At 60.7% G+C, this 14,160-nt stretch overlaps 3 protein-coding genes across 3 annotated transcripts; 2 read left to right on the top strand and 1 right to left on the bottom strand.

The window, feature by feature from the left end:
• Nucleotides 1-315: 315 nt before the first annotated feature.
• On the top strand, nt 316-2,890 carry VPS37D (VPS37D, ESCRT-I subunit). The gene is made up of 5 exons (XM_027905466.1): nt 316-474; nt 1,273-1,444; nt 1,959-2,041; nt 2,214-2,348; nt 2,394-2,890. Exons 1-5 carry the CDS (start codon nt 352-354, stop codon nt 2,760-2,762), a joined length of 882 nt encoding a protein of 293 aa, XP_027761267.1. The 5' UTR covers nt 316-351; the 3' UTR covers nt 2,763-2,890.
• A 3,013-nt stretch (nt 2,891-5,903) lies between these two features.
• DNAJC30 (DnaJ heat shock protein family (Hsp40) member C30) lies at nt 5,904-8,292 on the bottom strand. The gene has a single exon (XM_027905477.1). The coding sequence runs from the start codon at nt 8,290-8,292 to the stop codon at nt 7,666-7,668; it is 627 nt and encodes a 208-aa protein (XP_027761278.1). The 3' UTR covers nt 5,904-7,665.
• Nucleotides 8,293-8,510: 218 nt separating this feature from the next.
• Nucleotides 8,511-14,089, top strand: BUD23 (BUD23 rRNA methyltransferase and ribosome maturation factor). The gene is made up of 12 exons (XM_027905473.1): nt 8,511-8,615; nt 8,711-8,748; nt 8,960-9,055; nt 9,217-9,299; nt 9,394-9,490; nt 10,570-10,666; nt 10,948-10,998; nt 11,544-11,629; nt 11,844-11,889; nt 12,437-12,495; nt 13,483-13,572; nt 13,697-14,089. The coding sequence occupies exons 1-12, from the start codon at nt 8,568-8,570 to the stop codon at nt 13,749-13,751; spliced, it is 846 nt and encodes a 281-aa protein (XP_027761274.1). The 5' UTR covers nt 8,511-8,567; the 3' UTR covers nt 13,752-14,089.
• Nucleotides 14,090-14,160: the final 71 nt, after the last annotated feature.

Genomic DNA, 14,160 nt, shown 5'->3' with positions numbered 1-14,160 from the left:
GGTGGGCACAGCGGGGTGCGGGGTGGGCACAGGGAGGTATCGGGTGGGCACAGCGGGGTGGGCACAGCGGGGTATCGGGTGCGCACAGTGGGGTATCGGGTGCGCAGGGTGCGCGGAGCGGGAGCAGTGCCGGTGTGTGCCCCGGCCGGGGGCGGTGCGGGAGCAGTGCCGGTGTGTGCCCCGGCCGGGGGCGGCGCGGTGCGGTGCGGTGCTGTGCGGGAGCGCCCCGTGCTCCGCTGCGGCTCCTTTAAGACCGGCGGGGGCGGCGCGCGGGGGGCGCGCGCGGCTCCCGGCGGCGGGGGCGGGGGGGGATCCCGGTCCCGATCCCGATCCCAATCCCGGCCCCGGCCCATGTCCCGGCCCGCGGTGCCGCCCGGCTCCCCGCGCCGCCTCGGGGCGCTGAGCACGGCGCAGCTCCGGGCTCTGCTGCAGGACGAGTCGCGGCTGCAGCGCGCCGCCCGCCTCAGCAGGAAGGTAACGGGGGGCAGGCGGGATCGAGGGGGACTGGGGGGAGATCGAGGGGGATCGGGGGGGACCGCGTCCCGCAGCCGGCGGGGCCGAGCCGTCGCCGCTCGCCCCAGCGGGGCTGTCCCGGTGCGCAAGGTGGAGCCGCCCGCGGCCCGGGCACCGGCGCTGCAGGGCCGAGCATCCCCCGCCCGTCCCAGCCCCGCCGCCCGCTGCCCCCTCCTTGACCCCCGTAATCCCGGGGGCTCCGGAGGAGCCGCAGAATCCACCGGCAGGGCGGGGGAACATCGGCTCGGGCGTCCCGGCCACGGCTGCGCGGGGCTCCTGTGCTGCAGCCTCGGGCCACCAAACCCACAGCCACCAAACCCATCCGCTGTCCCCCGCAGCCTCGAGATCTGGGGAGGCCCCGGCCCTTCGCCCGCCTTCCAGCCCGGCCTCGCAACGCGCAGCCGGGATGAGGGATGAGCCCCGCGCGCTCCCGGCTCCGCTGCGGGAGCGGGCGCAGGTTATTCTGGAATCCCCTCCAGTGTGTGCGCAGCGAGGGGAGGGTGCGTGTGTCCCCCTCGACACCCATGCCCGCTGCCGAGCCCTTTTCCTGAAGAAAAAGGGCAGCCGGCGGGGGAGGGTTTCCGTGTGTAGCCCGGCGCCAGGCTTTGCATCCCCCCGGGATGCTCTAGGCAGAGCAGAGGCAGGAAGGGGCGGTTCGCCCCTGGATGGACTCGGACCCCCGCCCAGCAGGCTGCTGGATCTGCCTGGTTCTGCCCATTTCTCCCAGTGCTGACACATCCCACGCTCCTGTACCCACAGTTCCAGAGCCTGCAGCAGGAGCGGGAGATGTGTTTGGCTTCAAACTGCACCCAGGCCAGGGTGAACCTGTCCCTGCGCCCACGGCTGGAGGACGGGAAGGCTTCCCTGGCCATCAAGTACCAGGAGCTGCGGGAGATCCGAGAGGCATGTTGGGACAAGCAGCAGCGCCTGGGTGAGTGGGGTGCAGCCGATGGGATTGGGCAGAGCCTGGGATTGCTGGAGCAACCTGTATTAATATGAGGGTCCAGGTGGGCTCAGCATCTTTGAACCTGCCCTGGGGAAATGGTCCAGTCATGATCAGGAGTGATGCCTCTGACACAGTGAACCCGCAGCTGGGACCAGTCACAGAATCACAGAATGGTTTGGGTTGGAAGACACCTTAAAGCTCATCTGGTTTCCTCCCCATGCCACGGGCAGGAACACCTTCCACCAGACCAGGTTGCTCCAAGCCCCGTCCAGCCTGGCCTTGGACACTTCCAGGGATGGGGCAGCCACAGCTTCTCTGAGCAGCCATAGAGCCAAGGTGGAATGCAGGCCTTGGTGTGCAGGTGGCACCAGGGATGTGTTTAGGGGTGTTTCAGTTCAAAGTAGGGGGGAGCTGATGCTTCGGGGTGGGAAAGATGGCAAGTGGGGACATCCAGGGGAAAGTTGGCAGGTTGGCAGCCCCATCCCCTTCTGACACACAGAGGCTTACCTGGAGAAGTGGAACCCACAGAGCGCCCTGGGCCAGCTCCAAGCCAAGCTTGATGCCTCCGAAGCAGAGTCAGAGGTGAGTCATCTGAGACCCCTGTGCTGCTGTCCCCTCCTTGCCTGGGCCCTGGACTGCTCTCCATGTCTTCCCACATGCCAGGGTCTGGAGAAGAGTCCAAGGGTCCAGGAGTGCTCCCTCTGTGGTCCTATGGCTCTCTTGGCTTGATGTTGTCCTACTGTCCATCCTACAGGTACAGATAGAGCAGTTCCTGGCCCAGGACCTGCCCCTTGAATCCTTTCTGGAGTCCTTCTGCCAGAGCCGCACACGCTCCCACATCTGCCGGACGCAGCTGGAGAAACTGCAGGAGCTGCTGCAGAAGGACCAGGTGCAGAAGGACCAGGTGCAGAAGGAGCAGGTGCAGAAGGACCAGGTGCAGAAGGACCAGGTGGGGAGGGACCCTGCGGGCCCCACTAAGTGCCCAGGTGCCCCGGCTAGCCCACCACCTGCCCGCCTTGCCCCGTTACGGAGTGGAGTAGCCCCCAAAGCCTTCGATCTCTCCTACGGCTTTGTGCCCGCCTTCCTCATCCCCTCGGAGGCCGTGGTGCCTTTTCCCGTGCCAGCTGCGCCTCCCAAGCACCATCTCCCGGCCCTGGGACAGCAGCCAGCATCTCCCTGCTCTGAAATCCCCAGCCCGGGCTCTCCCCTGCGCCTCGTGGGACACATCCCCGTGCTCAGCCCCCAGCCGGTCCGCAGGCAGCAGCGGCTGCGGCACCAGCAGCAGGAGCCTCCTCACCGGTAGCAGGGCAGGGATGGGGGATGTCCCTGCTCCTGTGCCTCCACGGGGGCTGCGCAGGAACACCCTGGCCAGGGAGCATGTGGGGCGGGGGGTGGTGCAGGCACAGCTCTGAGGGGCTGCGGGGTCTTGTGGGGCAGGCACAGGGGCGGGTGCTTACAGAGGGATGGAGGTGCTTGGCTGGGGGTGGGATGGGGCAGGTGCTGTGGCTGGGGAGGGAGTCGTGTGTTTGGGGAGCTGCCAGGGGGAGGTCTCTGCATCCACAGCAAGAGGAGGTGGGGGTGGGTGGTTTTTAGGGATGTCAGTGGGCTCGGTCGGGGGGGATAGCAGGGAAAAGGGCCCAGGGGCGCTGGGTGCCACATGCTTCCTAAATAAAGGCTCTTTCCATGCTCTGTGTTACCCCTTGGCTCTGGCTGTGAGCAGCAGGATGGGACAGGCAGGGAGAAAGGGGTTGCAGGGGGAAGCTTGCCAGGCTCAGAGGTGACTGGCAGCCAAGGAGGGTCCTCCAGCCCGAGGAGCCCCCAGGCATCGTGCCTGCTCTTGGCTCAGCCCATCACCACCCTTTGGGCTCTCAGGCAGCGCCGTGTGGGTCTGTCACCAGCTCCAGGACAAACTTCCCTGGCCTGAGCAGGTACCAAGTCACCTCCAAGGCAGCTCCATGAGTGTGAACCCTCAGCCCCTTCACAGGAAAGCTGGGACTGGGGACAAGGTCCTGCATGGAGCAGGCAGGGATATTGGTTAACAGGCAGTAAGGAGCTGGCAGCAGACAGGGTGACCCTCTGTGCCCCTCCTGCCTGCAAGGTGGCTCTCCCTGCCTCTCCCTGTCCCTGCCCAGCAGAGCCCCAGCAAGGGGGGGGCAAGGTGCCCTTGCTCACCCCAGGGAGGAGGAGGAAGGGTTGCCACCAGGTGTGCACATGCATTTATTTCTGCTGGGCCAGGGAGCAGCCTGGGCCCAGTCCAGCCCCCCTCCAGCTGGTGTGCAGCCAAACCCGGGCAGGGAGCTGGGGGTGCCCTCCCATCCTCCCCAAGACTGTCTCTGTGGAAGCCAGGCTGGATAAGGAGCAGCCCCCAGAGCCAGGACAGCTGGGAGAGGAGGGGGGGTGGGGGGGTGTCCCCAGGAGACCCCCTGAGCCACAATCCCCGGGGCAGTGGGGGTGCAAATGGGGTGTAAACCTGGGCTGGAGCTGGAGTCAGTCAGGGTTGGGGTGCGAGGGAGCCCCAGCTGGGCCCCCCGGGGCAGGTACTGGGGCTGTTAATCAAGGGAACTCTATTAACAATTAACTCTATTAACAGAGGAGTGGCTGCAGGGGATGTTGCTGAAGGGAGGGGGAACTGCCCCCCCCCATCCTCGGGTGCTGCCAAGCATGGCAGCCCTTCCCAGGGTGGGCAGAGCCACCAGCAGCAGGACTGGGGAGCAGAGCTCTGCCCACAGATCCCGGGGCAGGTGAGGGCTGAGGTTGTCCCAGGGGCTGTCCCCTCAGCCCCAGCCCTGCCAGACCAGCCCCTTTGGGAGGAGACTGATGGCCACCCCTTACTGCAGCTCAGGACCCTGCTGCCCATGCCAGCCCCTCCTGCCCCCAGCCCAGCTGGCAGCTCCAAAGGCCTTCCAGGGGCCAGGTTTAACCCCTTCCTTTCCAACGAGCAGCCCAGCTACTCCAGGAGGAAGGAAGACGCCCTGATGGGGCTTTGTGACCCCACACCCCCAGGCTGCAGCACCCAGCACCCCAGATGAGCAGCTCAGCACCCCAAACCCGTGGTTATGGGGACATCAACCCATGAGAACGGGCTGGGGTAGGACTGGGGAGTGGGGTCTGCACTGAGCTTGCAAGGCCTCAGCTCTGGGGCTGTCAGGCTTCATCCAGCTTGTCTCAGCTTCCCTGGAACTTCTGATTTCCTTTTGATGTGACAGTTATCAAATCACCAAGTGGCCAATTACTCAGATTTAGTTGCTTCCCTTTAGTGTGATGTCTGTTGTGATTCAAGGGTGGCAACGAGCAACACAAAGGAACCCAGAGAAACCCCTCAGGTGAAAGAGGTGGGTAAAGAAGTCCAGGCCTGGCATGGGGTGACAGCTGAGGCCCCACCAGCAACTCACCCCCGGGCAGTTCCTTTTGGTGACACAGTGCTGGCAAAACATGGTGTCAGGGACAAGAGGACCGAAGGACCAGCATCCAGCAGGGATACAATACATCACTTACCATGAAGGCAGATGAAATGTGGAGCTACAGAGTGATGAAGTGAGGGGTAAGATGTGCTAAAAACTGTGTAAAAGTGGCCCCAGTGGGCTTGTGAGTGAGGAGGAGGAAGTCCCCTCAGGGAACACCACACTTCTCCCAGCAGATCTAAGGATGTTCCCTGACCTCCCCTTGAGGGCACAGGCCAGGAGGCCCTCAAAAAGAGGCAAAGCCCTCAGCAGACCTGGAAGTGGAAGCTGTTTGCTGCCTTACCCCCAGCTGCAGGAAAGCAGTCTCGTACAGAAACAACCCTCTGTGGTTCAGTACCCTTAAGGATCCATCCTGGTTCCTGAGGTGTGACAGCAGCCAAGGCCACAGGCAGTTCCAGAGCTTCACCCTCTGCTGACCTTCTGACCATGTACAGCTCACCCAGCCCCTGCCACCACACACTGCTGTCACCAACAGCCCTGCTGCACCTCCCTGGAACCCCACACGCTGTGCTCTCCTGGCTAAAGGGAAGCACCATCAAATCCAGTTGCTCCTGGCACCTTCTCCACCAAGGAAACAACTGGGGAACGACAAGAATGCAATGACACTATTGACACAAGGAGAAGAAGGGGCAGAACCCTGTGTGTGTCTGTGTGTTTGGACCAGCTCCAGCCACTTTGTGCCCAAGCTCCTGAAATCCTTCCTGGAGCAGAGGAGCAGTCAGGCATGACCAGGGCAAAGGTGACACTGGTGAGAAGGTTTAGGGCACCCTGCATACCACACTTCCCCAGGGAGGCCACCCTGCCCCACTGACTGTAGGCTGCCCACCCCTCCCAGCACTGGAACCAGCTCCCCACACTCTTCTTCACTGGCTGCAGTCAGGATGTGAAACACCCACCTGACCCCCAACCCTGTTCTCCAGCAAGTGCAGGGAATATTTACCACCCAGAACCACCAAAAGAAAGATGTGCCATTTTATCACCAGTTTATGGATGGATGTCTTTAATGTTCAAGATACATCACGGTGACCTGAGGAAGAACCAGTAGTAGGAACTGCTCAAACCACCTGTTTGGGTAGGAGCTAGAGAGGTGCTCCCCAGTGCCCACTGCTTCCCACGGACACCTCTAGCTTTTCCAGCCTGGAAAAGAATGTTTTCTGCCAGACTTTGTCAGAAGAGCCACCTCTGATCTTTCCAATGATTTGGTTTACAGCATGACAAGGAGCATGAAAATGCATCAGCACATGCCAGAGCCACAACTCTAGAGACTTTCCCTCTGTAACCCATGAATGTTGGGCTCCTGCTTTTCCCACACTGATGCTTCAGCACTGTGATGCCACACAGAGGGATGGACTGGCAACCACGAGAGGATCCTGAAAAGCTCTCTCTGCCTGAAATTCAGCTGAATTTACTCCAAGCATGCAGCAGCCTCTGGAGTCTGCAGCTGGAAGTGGCACAAGGCTCTCCAGAAAAGGCAGAGAACAATCCTGGAAAGCAGGATGTGGTGCTTCCTGCTGTGCCACTGCCCCAGGCTCTGATCAGGATCGCAGAACTGCACAGTGGAAAACACAGGGAATTTGTTTTTAACATTCTTGTGCTGGGACAAAACATGGCCCAGGCTCTGGGTTATAAGATAACGAGGGCTGGGCTCCTGCACACCCCAGGCAAAGTCTTTGGCACACTCAGGTCACTGCTGTGAAGCTTCTCTCCCTCCAGGCAGCAGCAGTACAGCACAGGTGAACCCTTCCCAACAAGGAGAGAGAAAAGCTTCTGAGAGATCTTCAGCTCTTAAAACACTTCAATATTTAAATAGGCGAATACTCTCATGTGCAAATGATGCTCAGATATGTGTAAAACGTGGGTAATGGCACTCGGTGCTCCCAGCTGCACCCCTCCCAAAGGCCTTGGAGGGAGGGGCTTGTGCAAAGTTCCTGGCAGGCCCCAGACAGGGCACAGAACTTCAGACATGGAAGTGTTTTGGGGAGCACCTCCAGGCAATGTCACGTGCTGAGCAGGACGTGAGCCACCATGGACCCAGGTTTCATCCTTCCAGGCCAGGTCTGAAGCCAACACTTCTGTACTCACCACCCTGAGCAAGGTCAGACAAGGGCAGTGACACAGACTGGATATCAACGTTCCTAAAATCCCACAGAGATGTAGTACTGGCAGGTGTGACAGCACAGAGGTGGCAGGTCTGGGATTAGCAGAAACCACGGTGAGCACAGCCCTGAACACACACAGCACATGCTACCTCTGACAGCCTGTAATCTCTGCTGCAGCTCACAACAGGCACCTGGGGGCACACCAAGGTCACACAGCTGTGCCAAAGGAGGGGACACATCCCAGTCCAACGTCCAGGAGCCACGTTTGCCTGGCAGGCACTGTGTCTGCAGGTGGTATCAGCCGGGGAGCACACCAGAGCCCATGGGGCTCTCATACCACCTGTGCAAGGTCACGCTGGGGGCACAGCACAGGCTGTGGAGCAGAGCCCACAGAGGGTATCCAGAGGTCACAACACTGCCACGTCCTGTGCCAGCCAGGGGCACTCTGTGTCTGAAGGTCACACTGGCAGAGGGGCCGGGTCACAGCCCAAGGAGCCTGCTGGTCACGTACCGTCTCTGAAGGTCACAGCAGCAGAGTGAACTGTCACAGCCCAACAGCAGACACACGGTGTCTGCCAGCTGCAGGTGCAGGGGGCACCCCCAGCCCTCTGCCCTGGTGACATCGGGGAGCTGGGGCGTCCCGCCGTCACTTGAGGCCGTAGAGGATGGCAACGCCCGCGAAGAAAAGCAGCCCCACCGACAGGTTGGAGAGGGCCCTGAGGCGCCCCTGCTCCGCGGCCTCCTCCCGGCGGAGTCGCAACTGCTCCCGCCGCGCCCGCAGCAGCTGCTCCCGCTCCAGCTGCTGCCCGTAGTGCGCTCGGTAGAAGGCGTCGAAGTCGAAGGGCAGCGGGCCGGGCCCGGTGCGGGTGGCGGGGGCGCGGGGCGGCGGCGGGGCGGCGGCGGCGCCGGGCGGGCGGGCGGCGGGCCGGGGGGCATCGCGCAGCTCCTCGTGGCTGAGCAGCCCGCGGTCGTACTTGCGGCGGAGCGCGGCGCTGCCCAGCACCCGGTAGGCCTCGCTGACGGCGGCGAAGCGCGCGGCGGCGGCCGCGCTGCCGGCGTTGCGGTCGGGGTGGTAGCGGAACGACTGCTCGTAGTACGCCGTCTTGATCTGCGCCGCCGTGGCCGTGCGCGGCACGCCCAGCACCTCGTACAGGTCGCGGCGCGGCCGGGGGGCCCCGGCGCCGCCCCCGCCGGTGTGCGCGGAGCGGGAGGGCGGCGGGGCCGCGGGGAGGAGGAGGAGGAGGAGGCGGCGCCGCAGCCGCCCGAGCTCCATCGGGGCCGCTCAGCGCCCGCGCGCCGCCGCCATCCTGCGCGCCGCGGCGCGCGGCGCTGACGTCATGGGGAGGGCACGGCCTGTGGGGCGGTGATGTCATTCGGAGGCGCGGCCGGCGGGACGGTGACGTCAAGCAGGATGAGCGGCGACGCGATGACGTCACGATCAGCATGCCCTACGATGTGGTGACGTCACGCTGAGGCACGATCAACGAGCCGTGACGTCAGGCGGCGGCGGCGGCGCGGCGCGCGGCAGTGACGTCACACGACGGCAGCATGGCGGGCAGCGGGCGCCGGCCCGAGCACCGCGGGCCGCCCGAGCTGGTGAGGGGCGGGACTGGAGGGGGGCACGGGGGTAACCGGGTCCCTCCCGGGGGTCCGTCCCGGGCCTCACCGCCCCCGCCGCTCTCTCGTTGCAGTTCTACGACGAGACCGAGGCGCGCAAGTACACGCAGAAGTACGGGGGGACCGGGGCCGTGGGGCTGGCGGGGGGGGTCTCATCATGGGGCGGACACCGTGGGTGGGGGGAGTGGGGCTGGGCTCGGCGGGGCCCGGCCCTGCCATGAGGCATCGGCGGGGCGGGAGGGCAGGGCCGGGGCTCGGATCCTGCCGGGAGAAGGGTGCGAGGGGGTGTCGCCTTTGGCCCGTGCTCCGCCCGTGTCTTGCAGCTCGCGCGTGGTGGAGATCCAGTCGCAGATGTCGGAGCGCGCCGTGGAGCTGCTGGGGCTGCCCAAGGACCGGCCGTGCCTCCTGCTGGACGTGGGGTGAGCGGGGCTCTCTGCCTGGCGCCGGGGGAGTGGGAGGGGTATGCGGTGGTGGGTGTCTCTTGTGGGCCGAAGAAGAGGGTGCTGCAGCGTTGAGTCTGGCCGGCAGCACCCTCAGACCAGCCCGGTGAGCTCTGTGCTCTCCCCACTCTTCCCTCCAGCTGCGGGTCAGGGCTGAGCGGGGATTACATCTCTGAGGAGGGCCACTACTGGATTGGCATGGACATCAGCCCTGCCATGCTGGGTGAGCAGACCTTCCTGCCCTGGCACACCCACCGTGCCTCAGAGGTCCCCAAAGCGGGGAGCTGGTTGCCTGAGCTGTGCTCTGTTCCCTGCAGATGTGGCTGTGGAGAGGGAGGTGGAAGGAGACCTGCTCCTGGCAGACGTAGGTCACGGCATTCCCTTCAGGCCTGGCATGTTTGACGGCTGTATCAGGTGAGTCTGTGCCCATAAATGAGCTCTCCTGGTGCTCCACAGAACTGAGGGCACACATAGTGCACGTCTGGTGCATCACAGGTGGGCAGCACTGCCCTTGTCAGCTGCTCTTTGCTTCCTGTGCAACTTCACTCCGTCACTCTGGGACAACCAGCCAAGATTTTGGATGCTAGAAGCAGCTCCTGACAGCTGTTTTCCCAAGTGATGTTTGTCCTTTTGTGCTGGTGAGCTCGGAATTTTGTTGAGGGAAATAAAATAAAATTGGGGATATTGTCAGGAGGGCTGAGACCTGCGCCAAAGAGGAGAGCAAAGTGTGTCTGTAGCATTGCTCGGCGAGGTCAGTCCCTGAATCAAGGGTTTGGTAGTTGGTTTTGGAATGAAGGGCACAGAAGCACTTTTCTGCTTAGAATAGCTCAGGAAGGTGCTGGGAAAGAGCAGGGACTGTCCATTACTGATCCAAAAGGTCTGATTATGATTGCTCACTGGGAAAACCTGCTTGGCCAGGCAGGGGTCACAGCTGAGCTCTTGAATTATCATCAGGAGCTGCAGTAATAGGATAAGGAGTGATGGGTCCAAACTGAAGGAGGGGAAATTGAGGTTATGTGTATGGCAGGAATTCTTCCCTGTGAGGGTGGGAAGGCCCTGGCACAGGTTGCCCAGAGAAGCTGTGGCTGCCCCATCCCTGGAAGTGTCCAAGGCCAGGTTGGACGGGGCTTGGAGCAACCTGGGGTAGTAGAAAGTGTCCCTGCCCGTGGCAGGGGTGGAATGATCTCACTCTGAATGGTCCCTTCCAACCCAAACCATTTCATGATCCTAAGATTTGAGCACCTGGCCTAAAGGGGATGCTTGGTGATGCTTTTGGCCTTGAATAGCTACTTGTTGGGATTTGGCGTAGTGAGTCTCCAGAGGGGTTTGTGTAACTGCAAAACAGAAGGCAAAGCTACGTGGAGGCAATTAAATCATTTCCCCGAGGCCCAGCACATGTTTAGTGCTGGAATTCAGCTCACAGAGAGGTGACAGGCTCTGGGAAGAAACTGATGACTCAGTGTCTTGGGGGGGGGTCTTGTTTTGCTCCTCAGCATTTCTGCAGTGCAGTGGCTCTGTAACGCTGACAAGAAATCACACAGCCCCCCAAAACGCCTCTACAGATTCTTCTCCACTCTTTACACTGCCCTGGTAAGTGCCACACTCTCCCTGCCAGGCCTCTCCTGCTCTTACATCCTTGCTCATGCCTTTTGGCAAGATATTTTAAGCCAGGTGTTTTAAGTAAATGCTGCTCTGAGGCAGGACTGGCAGGAGCACCCACTGCCTTCCGTGATCCCTCGTGGCTCACTGGCTCTGGGAGCCTTGCCACGGAGGTTTTGGGGAGGTGGGAGCTCGTGTCTGGGGCAGGCATGGGGTGACCAGAGGGGTTGTCTGCACTGACACGGGTTTGTGACCAGCTTTATTTCCCGTAGGCCCGAGGATCCCGAGCTGTGCTGCAGCTGTACCCCGAGAACTCAGAGCAGGTACAGGCCATCAGTCAGTGGGGAAGGGGTGTGGGTGCTGTTTGGGGCTCTGAGTGCATCGTGTTCCTCCACATCGGCTCTGTGTCTGTCTTTTTTGCAAGTTGGAAAGCTCCTCGAGAGCCCAAAGAAATAACCTGTAAGGAGAACACCCTGTGCAGTTTCTGTTGCGTTGTAGATTGTCTTGGGCTGAGCCTTAAAATCAAAGAAAGTGGCAGGACACCATCTGAACCTGCTGTCCTGCATTTTCTCCACTGTGTCTGAGTTTGAAGACTGTCTGTAGTCACCAGCACTGCACTGTAACTCCCCAGGGCTGGAAAATCCAGCCCAGTATCCCTTTCCTAGAGAGTTAACCCAGGGTAGACTGAGGAGCAGGGAGAACCAAACAAAGGCAGGGAACTGGTGTCTGGATGGCACCAGGAGCTGGGTGCAGAGCTTAGCAGGAGCATCTTGGGCATGCACAGTCAGCTGTGGTCCTCCCAGAGGTACCCTGGGCATTCCTGGGGGGTGACTGATGATAAATTTTTGCACATGCTTCTCTTTTCCAGCTGGAGCTCATCACAGCCCAAGCCATGAGAGCTGGATTTACTGGGGGAATGGTGGTCGATTACCCCAACAGTGCCAAAGCCAAGAAGTGAGTCCTGGGTCTCTGTGTGTGTGGTTGGGCTGAGGGGAGGGTTTAGCAGTGATTTTTCTTTTTTTCTCAAGCTGTTCTCTCTCTTATGATAGAGCCCTAGACAGAGTTTACAGCTTAAATCTGATTCTCTTATAAACCATCCCAGTCTTGCTTGGGACTGAGACCCACATGCTGAATCCCAGCTTCATGCTCTTTATTCTTGTTATTTCAGGTTCTTCCTTTGTCTCTTTGTTGGGGCATCAGGCACATTACCAAAGGTGAGGAGCTCCAGGAGGCAGCAGAGCTGCTGTCCTGGCTGCTGGGTGATGTGGAAGAGCTGTGGGCAGAGTGGGAGTCAGGCAGCTCTGGGAGGGCAGATGTGACTTTATGTATGCATTTGCTGCCAGTCACCAACCCCTCTCATAGAATCATGGTTTGGGTTGGACGGGACTTCAGCTCATTCCACCCCCCTGCCATGGGCAGGGACACCTTCCTCTATCCCAGGTTGCTCCAAGCCCCGTCCAACCTGGCCTTGGACACTTCCAGGGATGGGGCAGCCACAGCTTCTCTGGGCAACCTGTGCCAGGGCCTGCCCACCCTCACAGGGAAGAATTTCTTCCCAATATCCAATCTAGCCCTGCCATCTTTCAGTTTAAAGCTACTCCCCTGACTTGTGCTTTCTTTGGTACAATTTCTGGAAGACCAGTTTGTTCCTGCTCCGCTCCTTCCCCTTGCAGATCCCTGTGTTCCCCCTAATTCTGATGGTACGGCTGTCAGCTGTGTCTGCTCCAGAGGGGAGCACAACTTCCCAGTTTTGCTTTCCAGGGCCTTGGTACCGAGTGTGCTGATGAAGAGCTGCACCAGGCAAAGTTCACCAACGAGAGGTATCGTGTGGGGGTGAAGCTGCAGGTTCTGCCCAGCAAGGAGTGGGAAAAGCTGGGTTTTCCTGGGGACCACAGCACTGCCTGCGAGATGTGCTGGGAGGGGAGGGACTGGGAGGACACTTGGCAGCCTGGGTGGGCACTGCTTGTTGTTCCCCAAGGGCCTCAGAGACAGGGAACAGAACTGGTTAGTTTGGAGGGCTCTGCCGTAGGGCTGTTGGTGCTTTCTGTCCAGCACTGGGCTCTCCAGCTGGGACCAGTGGTGTGGAAGTGGGAATATTTACAGGGATGGTGATGCCAAACATGAGGGCTGCTATGCCTGAACCTTGGTGTTCCTTTTTTCCTGCTGTCCAGTTCTTTTCTTGGCTCTGCTTAGCTGTGGCCTGGGGGGTTTCTCCTGCTGTCCAGGTCTCCTCCCATGGCAGTGGTGCAGGGAGGAGCCCCTCTTGCAGCCTGTGGGAGAGACAGAGAACAAAAACCAGAGGAAAGTCGTCGTGGCTGCCAGGAGCTTGTGGCTGCCATGTTTTCCTACCTCTTACACTGCTGTTCTCTGCTCACTTAGTCCAAGAGGAGGGTAGTAGTTAGTCTTGAAGGGCGGTAGCAGAACTGGGAAATTTTTGGGAAGCCAGAGACTTTGCCTTGTTTGGAGTAGAGTGGACAAAGGGAAGGTGGTTGTGCTTCAGTCTGTAATCCCCCGAGGTCCCAGTATGCTGCTGGTGTGTCAGATATGGCACAGGGGACCTGCTGCAGTCTGTAAATGGTCAATATCCCTCAGCTCAGAGCCTGGGCTGGAAGCAGCCTCCTTCCCCAGCTTATGTGGAGTTGGACCATTTGGCATCTGCCCCAGTGCTGTCTGAGCTTCTTATCCAGGACTGGTGGGAGGGGAACTCGCTGCTTTTGTGACCCAGTTCTGGGTGACAGTCCTCTGGGGCAGAGAACTGTGTCCCCACACCTCAGTTCCTCTCCAGCTGCTGTCTGCCTTCTCCACAGGACACGGTTCAAAAACATCAAGGGCAAGTCTGTGAAGAAAAGCCGGGACTGGATCTTGGAGAAGAAGGAGCGTAGACGACGGCAGGGCAAGTGAGTTCATCTGAGGCTGGCCTGGCCTGCTGTCACCTGTCCAAACTCCTGCCACAACCCCTCTCCCTTGCCCTCCCAGGTGACCTGTGGGTGGTGCTGAGCTGCTCCCTGCTTTTCCCCACAGGGAGGTGCGAGCAGACACGAAATACACAGGTCGGAAGCGCCGCCCTCGCTTCTGAATTGCTCTGGACTCTGCTGCTGGGGAAGGTGGTGTGTGGGTGCTTCCAGCGAGCCTCCTGTGGATGGCACAGATGGGCACCCCACACCTTAGACTTGCTGGGACAGGCCATTGTGGCTCCTGATGGTGTAAACTGGCTCAGGTGCTGCCCAACAGCCAACTGCAAAGCTTCCAGCCCTGCTCGCCTGCTGAAGGTGGAGTGGCAGACAGTGCTCTGGCCACTTGGTGTCTGCAGTGCTGTTGCTTACCTTCTTGAGTGCAGCGAGCCAGCTGAGCTCCAGGTGAGCCAGGACATGATATCCAGCCTCCTCACTAAAGAGTCTACAAGTTGGAAGTGTTTGCTGGTTTCCTGTGTCCTGTTTCCATGCTGAGGAGTACTGAGGGAGGAATATGGCACCTGGTTCCCTGCC

This window comes from Empidonax traillii, unplaced genomic scaffold, assembly GCF_003031625.1.
Source record: "Empidonax traillii isolate 1590-97213 ecotype Southwest subspecies unplaced genomic scaffold, ASM303162v1 scaffold1158:size169731, whole genome shotgun sequence".
Lineage (NCBI taxonomy): Eukaryota > Metazoa > Chordata > Aves > Passeriformes > Tyrannidae > Empidonax > Empidonax traillii.
The sequence above is the reverse complement of the archived record's forward strand: the minus strand, read 5'-3'. Positions and strand labels throughout refer to the sequence as shown.

What these genes read in the sequence shown, in the direction of transcription:
- VPS37D (XM_027905466.1), top strand. Translation starts at nt 352, where the DNA reads ATGTCCCGGCCCGCGGTGCCGCCCGGCTCCCCGCGCCGCCTCGGGGCG. An exon ending in CCGCCCGCCTCAGCAGGAAG is followed by an intron (nt 475 to 1,272) that starts GTAACGGGGGGC and finishes CTGTACCCACAG; the next exon opens with TTCCAGAGCCTGCAGCAGGA. An exon ending in AGCTGCTGCAGAAGGACCAG is followed by an intron (nt 2,349 to 2,393) that starts GTGCAGAAGGAC and finishes CAGAAGGACCAG; the next exon opens with GTGCAGAAGGACCAGGTGGG.
- DNAJC30 (XM_027905477.1), bottom strand. Translation starts at nt 8,292, where the DNA reads ATGGAGCTCGGGCGGCTGCGGCGCCGCCTCCTCCTCCTCCTCCTCCCC.
- BUD23 (XM_027905473.1), top strand. Translation starts at nt 8,568, where the DNA reads ATGGCGGGCAGCGGGCGCCGGCCCGAGCACCGCGGGCCGCCCGAGCTG. An exon ending in ATGTTTGACGGCTGTATCAG is followed by an intron (nt 9,491 to 10,569) that starts GTGAGTCTGTGC and finishes TTTGCTCCTCAG; the next exon opens with CATTTCTGCAGTGCAGTGGC. An exon ending in CATCAGGCACATTACCAAAG is followed by an intron (nt 11,890 to 12,436) that starts GTGAGGAGCTCC and finishes TTTGCTTTCCAG; the next exon opens with GGCCTTGGTACCGAGTGTGC.